The sequence below is a fragment of the Myotis davidii genome, unplaced genomic scaffold (genome assembly GCF_000327345.1).
Source record: "Myotis davidii unplaced genomic scaffold, ASM32734v1 scaffold556, whole genome shotgun sequence".
Taxonomy (NCBI): Eukaryota; Metazoa; Chordata; class Mammalia; order Chiroptera; family Vespertilionidae; genus Myotis; species Myotis davidii.
This window is the reverse complement of record NW_006287671.1, coordinates 1,401,877-1,412,088: the sequence shown is the minus strand read 5'-3', so window position 1 is coordinate 1,412,088 and position 10,212 is coordinate 1,401,877. Positions and strand designations below refer to the sequence as shown.

At 37.1% G+C, this 10,212-nt stretch overlaps 1 protein-coding gene across 4 annotated transcripts in view; it reads left to right on the top strand.

Moving 5' to 3' along the window:
* The window catches only part of AGTPBP1 (ATP/GTP binding protein 1), a 90,339-nt gene that overhangs the window by 3,838 nt on the left and 76,289 nt on the right, over positions 1–10,212 (top strand). For 3 of the 4 annotated variants that reach the window (XM_015561151.1, XM_015561153.1, XM_015561154.1), the window contains exons 2-4: positions 2,882–2,978; positions 6,866–6,990; positions 8,186–8,253. In XM_015561151.1, the coding sequence (XP_015416637.1) occupies positions 2,941–2,978; positions 6,866–6,990; positions 8,186–8,253 (231 nt within the window). In that variant the 5' untranslated portion in view covers positions 2,882–2,940. The remainder of the gene's footprint in view (positions 1–2,881; positions 2,979–6,865; positions 6,991–8,185; positions 8,254–10,212) is intronic. The other variant, XM_015561152.1, reaches the window with a different exon arrangement.

Genomic DNA, 10,212 nt, shown 5'->3' with positions numbered 1-10,212 from the left:
ATGTGTCAATGCTTAACCACCGAGCAACACCGGCCAGGCTGTATTTGTTTTTCTGTTTGGTTGTTTGGTTGGTTGTTGTTAATCCTTACCCAAGCATATTTTTTCCATTGATTTTTAGAGAGAGTGGAAGGGAGTGGAGAGTGAGAGGATGAGAGAGAGAGAGAGAGAGAGAGAGAGAGAGAGAGAGAGAAATCTATGTGAGAGAGACACATATTGGTTGCCTCCAGCATGCAGCCTGACGGGGGCCAGGGATGGAACCTGCAACTCAGGTATGTGCCCTTGACCAGGAATCGAACCCACGACCTTTCAATGCACAGATCAGTACTCTAACCACTGAGAGTGTGTGTGTGTGTGTGCGCGCGCGCGCGCTTTTGGTTAATCCTCACCGAAGGAAATTTTTCCGTTGATTTTAGAGAGTGGAAAGGAGAGAGGGAGGGAGGGAGGGAATTTTTAGAGAGAGTGGAAGGGAGTGGAGAGTGAGAGGATGAGAGAGAGAGAGAGAGAGAGAGAGAGAGAGAGAGAGAGAAATCTATGTGAGAGAGACACATATTGGTTGCCTCCAGCATGCAGCCTGACGGGGGCCAGGGATGGAACCTGCAACTCAGGTATGTGCCCTTGACCAGGAATCGAACCCACGACCTTTCAATGCACAGAGGATGACATTCCAACCAACTGAGCCACACTGGCCAGGGCACTTTGTGTGTGTGTGTTTTTAATCACACCCACTGGACAAAGTCCTTTCCCTGTAAATCTTTATTGAGCAGCTGAATGATGTTGGAAGATGAACTAACTTGGCAGAGATCATTAAAAATTATTGATTAGCAACCTGAACAAAGCTCAGTAATCTTATTATTGTGGTTACTTGGAAAGTTCATTTTCCCAAATTTTATAATGACTGTTTTATACTTTCTTTTATATTCCTCAAATCTTTGGAATCCTCAGATATATCAATACATAACCTCAGCAAGTGATCATTTCTTATCATATCATAGAGAAAATAAATCTATTATCCTCACTACTTTTTATTTATTTTATTTTATTTAAAAAATATATTTTATTCATTTTTTACAGAGAGGAAGGGAGAGGGATAGAGAGATAGAAACATCAATGAGAGAGAAACATTGATCAGCTGCCTCCTGCACGCCCTCTACTGGGGATGTGCCCGCAACTAAGGTACATGCCCTTGACCAGGATCGAACCTGGGACCCTTCAGTCCGCAGGCCGACGCTCTCTCCACTGAGCCAAACCGGTTAGGACCTCATTACTTTTTAAAAGAATTTTATTGAATTTATTGGGATGGCGTTGGTTAATACAATTCTGTAGGTTTCAGGTGTACAGTTCTATAATATGTCATCTGTATATTGTATTGTGTGTTCACCATATCCTCATATTTCTTACACCAAATTTACATGCTCCCCTTTTTTTAATTCCACCCTCTTCTTTTTTTTTTATATTTTATTGATTTTTTACAGAGAGAAAGGGAGAGAGACACAGAGTTAGAAACATCGATGAGAGAGAAACATCGATCAGCTGCCTCCTGCACACCCCCCCACTGGGGATGTGCCCGCAACCCAGGTACATGCCCTTGACCGGAATCGAACCTGGGACCCCTCAGTCCGCAGGCTGACGCTCTATCCACTGAGCCAAACCGGTTTCGGCCCACCCTCTTCTTATCATCTTATTATTTATTCCAACAGAGCTTTTCTCTTTTCTTGTCGAAGACTAATACTGTCACCTCTGTTCTAAATTTTATACCTCCTTCCTTCTCAGGGTCTTTTAATTATTATTTATTTTTCTGTCTTGAATCTTTAACTCCTCCATTTCTTACCATTTAAAAATGATATGGGCTTTCCAGTATTTATAGACTCTGTTCTTCTGTTACTATCCAATTTATATCATTCTTTTAAAAGCCCACATGTTGAAATAGTGTATAAATGCAATCTACATTTCATTTCACACTCTCCAACCACTCTTGTTTAGTTTCTGTCTTATCCACTATATCAAGAGTACTTATTAAAACCACCTATAATTTTTCTAAACAACTTTATTGAGGCATAATGATCGTACACCAATAATACATAGAGTACAGTTTGGTAAGTTTGGCCTATGTATACCTGTGAAACCATTCTCTTAATCAAAATACTGAACATATTTATTATTTGTTTCCTGGCGCCCTTTTGTAATCCTTTCTTCCTGCCCCATCCCTCACTCCAGGCCAGGGGTCGCCAACCTTTCAGACCTCACAGACCACCAGTGGTCTGCAGACCACCGGTCGGTGACTGCTGCTTCAGGCGATCACTCATCTAGTTTCGATCACTACAGATTTATTTGTGTTTCTAGAACTTTATATAAAAGGAATTATACAATATGTCTTTTTTGAGGTCAGGGTGGGAGGTGGGGGTGTGGGACTGGCTTCTTTTACTCAGCATAGTTATTTTGATAGTCATCTCTTGGAGTGTGTATCAACCATACCTTCTTTTATTACTAAGAAGTATTCTGTTGGATAGATATGCTGCAATTTGTTTACTCATATATTGGACATTTGGGTTGTTTCCAGTTTTTGGCTATCTATAATAATAAAAGAGTAATATGCTAATTAGGCCAGACGCCCTCTGGACGACCTTCCAGATGAAGCCAGGGCTGCGAGGGAGACGTGGGTCCCCGGTGCCTGCCGGTGGCTGGAGGGAAGCCAGGGTCCCGGGTACCAGAGGGAAGGAAGGCCTACTCTTGCACAGATTTTGTGCATCGGGCCTCTAGTTACAAATAAGGCTGTTAGAAACATTTGTATACTAGTATTTGTATGGCCTTAGCTTTTTTTTTTTTCTTGGCCAAATACTGAGGATTGGAATCAATAATATAGTAGGCCTATGTTTCTTTTTAGGAAACTGCCAACAACCTGTTTTCCAAAGACATTATATTTTATACTTCTTCCAGCAGTATATGAAAATTCTAGTTTTCTACATTCTCATCAATACTTGGTATGGTCATTCATGTAAAATATTTAAATTCTTATGGTCATTCTTTTAAAATTGTTGTCATACCAATAGAGGGTGTGTTGGTATCTCATTCTGATTTTAATTTGCATTTCTCTAATTACTAATGATGTTGAGTATCTTTTCATGCACTTACATGCTTTCAGCATATCTTATTTGGTGAAATATTTTTCCAAATTTTCCTCCCATTTTAAAAATTGGAATGTTTATTTTTATTACTGAGTTTTAAAATTTATTTTTTAATTAAAATATGTTTTTATTGATTTTTAGAGAGAGAGGAAGGGAGAGGGATAGAGAGATAGAAACCTCGATGAGAGAGAAATATCATTGATCGGCTGCCTCCTGCACTCCCCCTTCTGGAGCCTGCAACCCAGGCACGAGCCCTGACTAGAATTGAACCTTGATCTCTTGGTTCCCTGGTCAATGCTCAACCACTGAGCCACACCAGCTGGGTGAAATTTTCTATTTATTATACATACAATTCCTTTAATAGATTTGCAGACATTTTCTTCCAGTCTTTTCATATTGTAAAGAGTGTCTTTTAAAAGATCAGAAGTTTTTAAATTTAGGTGATGTCCATTTTGTTTATTTGTTCTTTTATAGATAACTAGAGGCCCAGTGCACCAAATTCGTGCACTGGTAGGGTCCCTAGTGGCTGCCAGCTGCTGGCCGGGGCCTCCCTTCCTCCCCCCCGGCTGTCCCTGCCCCCTGGTCAAACTCCTGGATAACTCTCGGTTGAGGGAACAATTTGCATACTATGCTTTTATTATATAGGATGCTTTTAGAGCTGTAGATAAGAAATATATGCTTAACCCATGTTAGATTATCTATGTTTTCTTATAGAAGTTTTATAATTTTAACATTTAAGCCTGTGCTTCATTCTGAGTTAAACTTTATTTATGTTGTGAGGTATGGGTAGAAGTTCTTTTTGGCATATGGACCAGCACCATTTTTAGAATCACTTTGCTTTCTCCATTGAATTGTCTTGGTACCTTTGTCAAAAATTAGTTGTCCATTTATGTGTGGGTCTGGTTTGGACTCTGTTTTTTCCCCTTGATATAGATGTTTATCATAGTGAGTATACCTCATTGCCTTGATAACTATAACTTTATAATGAATCTCGAAATTAGTGTTGGTCCGCCAACTTAGTTCTTTTTTCCCCCAAAGTTTGTCCTATTTTAGGTTCCTTTGCATTTCCATAGGAATTTTGTGTCAGTTTGACATTTCTACACAGTAGCTTGCTGGGATTTTGATTTTTCTCACTATAAAATAATCTATTCTCTCTATATAAAAGCCTAACTGACCGTCCGGCCGGTAGCTATGATGTGCAGTGACCACCAGGGGACATAGACGCTCTGACCAGTAGGTATGACGTGCCCTGACCACCAGGGGGCAGATGCTCAATGCAGGAGCTGCCAAGCTGTGATGACTTGGCAGCTATGATTCTTGGGTGAGGCACTTGAAACCAGAGAGGAGGGAGCCCGATTCCAGAGTGTGTCACTTGAGAACTGCCCTTTTGCAATCCAGTACCCTTTGGGGATGTCAGAGAGCCAGTTTCGGCTGATCCCCGCAGGCCAGGCTGAGGGACCTCTAGTTAGAATTATAAATGGTAACTCTGAAGGTTGCCTTAGCCTCATTTTGATTTATCTAAAAAAGTAGAGGAAGACAGCGAAGATACATCTCTTTATTTAAAAATTCTCTGCTTTGTTCATTGAAAAGCTATATAATTGTGTGTGTGTGTGTGTGTGTGTGTGTGTGTTTTAGTAAAGTCTAAAAATTATTCAAATGGTATAGCTGCCCTCTGGTGTTCACCGTATGATTCTCCCAACATTAGTGTCAACAGCCTTAAATTTTGGAGCTGAGTCAGTAGTGGCTTAGAATATTTTGTTCAGTTTTCATTCTATAGATGAAAAAAGCTCAGAGAGGGGGATGCCCATGTTCTGAATTTTCGTTTTTTTTCTTTCCTTCCTTCAAAAAATAAATTCATCCACCATCCATCATTTGAAATAGCACGATTCTCAGAAAAGAATCACTTAGATGAAAGTTTTATTTTACTATTATTATTTTTTTAAAATCCTCACTCGAGGATATTTTTCATTGATTTTTAGAGAGAGGGAAAGACAGAGAGAAACATTGATGTGAGAGAAACACATAGATTGGTTGTCTCCTGCACAAGCCCAGACCAGGTCCTGGATTGGGGAGGAACCTGCAACCGAGGTACGTGCCCTTGACTGAAATTGAACTTGGGACCTTTCAGTCTGCAGGCCGACGCTTTATTCACTGAGCCAAACTGGCTAGGGCAAAAGTTTTATTTTTTATAGTGGTACAATTTAATTTAAAATTGTAAGAGTTACTGACAAAACAAACTGTTAATTTGGAATGGAGTAGACTGTGTGTTATGCTTAGTGTGTTTTTGTATGTTTTTGAATTTTTTAAATAGATGTCTTATTAGCTACTAAAAATATTAACACATGAAAATAATTGAATAAAATTAGGAAAACACACTCAATTAGTAAGTTTCTAATTTTGGTCTCCATAATGCAAATTTCTCTTAAAGATGTATTTTCCCTAGTATGCAAAACTGTGGTATCTTAGTGTAATTTCTCACCACAACGAACTAGAGCTCTCAAAAAGAAGAGGTTTGGCTCAATGAATCTCTTTGTACTCTTAAATGAATGAAGACTCCAAAAAGTTTTTGTTGAGGCGGATTTTTTAATCTATTGATATTACCATATTATAAATTAAAACTGAATTAAAAATTATCCATTTAAAAATAATAAACTCAGTGCATAATGACACAATAACATTTTATGTTAAAATAACTATGTTTTCAAAATGTAGTAAGAAGAGTGCTATTGATTTATTACATTTAAAAAAATATTTTATTGATTTTTTATAGAGAGGAAGGGAGAGGGATATAGAGTTAGAAACATCGATGAGAGAGAAGCATCGATCAGCTGCTTACACCCCCTACTGGGGATGTGCCCGAAACCAAGGTACATGCCCTTGACCGGAATCGAACCCAGGATCCTTGAGTCCACAGGCCGATGCTCTATCCATTGAGTCAAACCAGTCAGGACGATTTATTACATTTTTGAAAACTTAATGTTTGACTTAATGGAAGACAGGTGGATTTTCTTCTTCTGAGTTCAGTCTCTGGTGGTTTGTACAAATTTACTTACTGTTAAAGAAAATGAGAGAGAATATGAATTTGGGAAATTTGAACTTGGAAATTAGATGTTGATGTTAAAGGATTATTGTTACTGTTTTTGGTATAGTAGTGCTATTATAGTTATATATATTCTAAAGAGTTCTTATTTTAGAAAACATAACTAATGCCATACGAAATGATCTGAGATTTGCTTCAAAATTAGCCAATGGATGTGTGTGCCTGCAAGTAAGCATGTGTGAAATAAGAAGGTCCATGAATTGATAATTGTTGAACCTGGGTGATAGGTATATGATGGTTCATTGTCCTATTTTGTCTTCTTTTGCTCATGTTTGGAATTTTTCATTATGTTAATGTTTTTGCTCATTCAGCTTTATGGTAAGTTTTAAGGAATCACTTATCTCTTTTGCAATATTGGAAGGAAAAAGAAAATATATAAACACTTAAACATGTAACTTATTTTTCTCACTACAGAATTTTATTTACAAAATGAAATAGTTCTGAAAACCAGAAAGTATAGAGCATAATATAATGAACACCTTGTACCAATCACCCAAGAGATAAAACTTACAGATGTGTTGTGTGCAATTGTTTAATAAAGGCATGTTAGAGGGCATTACTCTTCTGCTCGAAACTTGCCATTTCACCTAGTGTAAAAACAGTGATCTTGCTGTGCCCTAATATAAAGTAACATTCTTTTTAGCCTTACCAATAACTCTCGGGTTGTCGGACTCCTCGCTCAGCTGGAGAAGATCAGTACTGAACCTACAGAATCAGATACTGCCAGATATGTTACATCAAAAATTCTTCATCTGGCTCAAAGTCAAGGTGAGCTTTAACCTCTTGTTTTGGGAATGCTTTTTAAATTCTTTAACAAGTGGAGGCTAAGAATGTTTAAAATTTTGATAAATGATTTTCCATAAAAATTGAACTTTCTCAGATAGACTCAAGAAGTAGAAAATGGAATAGCTGTGAAAGAAATGAATTTTCAAAGCATTGTTTCTAACAAATGATTATGATTTTCCATATGGATGAATCCCGCCCTCCCCAATTTTCAAGTAATACCTGATTCCAGTGCTACTTGTACTAGAATATTGACAAAAGATGTCAGGTAGTAGAGAACATTGATTATTAGCATGGTCCCAAATAAAATATTAGTGAAATAAGTCTAATTATACATTGAAAGATGAATATCATTGCTAAAGTGCACTTATTTCAGGAATGTAAAATGTTTTAATATTAGGAAATATATCCTATAACATTATTTGAACAGGTCAAATGAAACCCATGTGATTATCTCAATAGATGCTAAAAAAAGATTCTAAAACCTGTACTTGATTTAAAACATACACCCACACAGCAAACCTGATTTTTCTTTTTTCAAATAAAGGTAAATCTGCAGCCACCTTAGTATTTAACATTTAAAATGGCCCTAGCTGTTTGGCTCAATGGATAGAGTGTTGGTCTGCAGACTAAAGGGTCCCAGGTTCGATTCCAGTCAAGGGCATGTGCCTGGGTTGTGAGCTCGATCCCCAGTCGGAGGCTTGTAGCAGGCAGCTGATCTATGATTCTCTCTCATTGATGTTTCTATCTCTCTCTACCTCTCCCTTCTCTCTGAAATCAATAAAAATATATTTAAAAAACCCCATTTTTAAAATGGTACTAGGTTTCTGTTTTCACAAATTTGATTAAATGTTTTCTAGTTCTGGTCATAAAGATGATAAAGAGGCCTTCCATTACCACTCCCTCCTCACCTCCAGTTCTGGTGCCTGTACTATGATAATGATTTTAGGATTACAGATGGACAGACAGGGATTCACCTAGTCCCTACTAGGAACTGTGCTGAAGGACAAGGAAAGTCTACAGAGAGTAGAATTAGCAGCATCAGAGGGAAGATCATGTAAAACCAATTTAGAATGTTTACCGAACCAATGGGTACTTGTTTATTTTATGTTAGCTGTGTAATAAAACGATATATACTTTTTAAAATGTTTTAGAAGATATATATATTTTCACTTTTCAGAAAAAATAAGGAGGGAAATGACAGCCAAAGGTTCTACAGGAATGGAAGTTCTGCTCTCAACATTAGAGGTAAAGTATTTGCAGGCTTTAATTGTGTAACTGTTAGTATCCATCAGCACCGAAGAAAAATAGCATATGAAGGATAAAATTTTTATCCTAGAGGTAAAGCCAGTGAATAGAAGTTTGTTTTATGTTTTAGATTAACATTTGGGATGGTGATATAAACATTCTAATATATATGAGGTAAACCTCTAAGTATATTACCCTATGATAATAATGATAACCACATTTTAAATCTTTACATGCTATTCTAATTGGTAATAGAAATTAAAGCATTAGCTGGAAATAAGTCTAGCTTAATATAAATGATTGGCATTGGAAATCCTAATTTATTGTGTTATGTCAGCTGATGTATATGTGATTTAGTTTACTACATATATTGGTTGGATAACTATATTATCTTGGTAATAATTAAATGTCTATGCCAGTGTGAAAGTTTTGGGTGGATTAGCTGGATATATTCAGAATCATTATTTTATATTTTATTAAGAACAAAGGGTAGGTACCATTGTATAGCTTGAACTTACATAATGTTATATCTCAAATTATATTTCAAAATAGCTGGAAAAAAAAGAACAGGGTGTGATTTTATGTTTTTGATAGGAATTACTTCCTGTCAAAAGTGACGTAAAGTTTTTGTTTTATTCTAAATTGATCTGTCAGTTTAAAGCAGTCTCGATAAAAATACTAACTTTTTCCCCCTATAGTTCAGTGGGAAAATAAGCAAGAATAGAAAGGATATTTCTGAAAAATAAAAGAGAAAGGACTAGCCCCACCAAATATCAGAGAACATTAGAAACTTCAGTAATTGAGGTAGTTTAGAAAGTGTGGGTGGGAACTAGATAGACATCAGTGGAATAGAATAGAAAAATCCACACTAAGTTAAAAATGCTTATGGGAATTTAATACTACTTAATCAATGGTAGCATTTCAGATCAGTGAGGGGTTGGGGGATTGCTTAATAAGTGGAACTGGGACAAATTGGTAGCCGTGCAGAAGAGTATAATGTTAGATCCTTACTTCCTACACCAAAATAAATTCCATAGCAAACAAATATTTAAGCATGGAAACAAAACCCAGAATACTCGAGAAAGTAATGAGAAGAATTTTTAATAATCTTAGCGCAGGGAAGGCTTTTCTAAGTATAACAAACAAACAAAAACAGGAGCCATAAAAGAAAAGATTGATAAATTCAACTATATTAACAAAAATGCATTGGGAAAAAACATTATAGACACTTGGCAAACTGAAGAAAAAAGATTTCAACTCATATAATTTCTTTAACATATAAAGAACTTCCACAGATTCATAAGGGAAGAAGTCTACCCAATAGAAAAATGTGTGAAGGTTATGAACAGACCGTTCCCAGAAAAAGAAACACAAATTGCACTTGAGATAGAGCATCATTGCTTTTTCTCCCCATTTGCTCATGTCACAAATTATTGAGGTCAGCAGAGGTGGGAGGTGATGAATTACATTTGGGAGCTTGTCTAGATAAGGCCTAAAGATAGCAGTGCCACTTCCATTCAGGTTCCAATAGCCTGAGCTCAGTCACATGGCTCAAACTCTATTACAAAAGGGCTGGGAAATATGGTGTAGCTCTGTACCTAGGAAGACGATGAAATCAGTTCGCTGAACACAGTCCATTCTTCTCTTTAACAAACATCTGTCCTTCTCATGCCAGATCCCCCCGTAATGAGACAGTGGTCCAGTTAATACTTCCAATGCTAAAACAAGGGTCTCTGGTTATGTACCGTTCTCCATCTGGTCTGGATGGAGCTTTTTGGTTCTGTCAGTCTGTGAGCTAAAATATGAAGTAGAGACACTCATTTCCTTTTGGAAAGAGGAAGAGTAAGAGTCCCATGCCAGTTACTGGTGCACAATAATTCTGAGATTCCTCTGTATAACACTGTAAAATTCTCCACGTTGGGGGTGTGGTGGTTCCTTGAATAGGCCATGCTTCTGCTC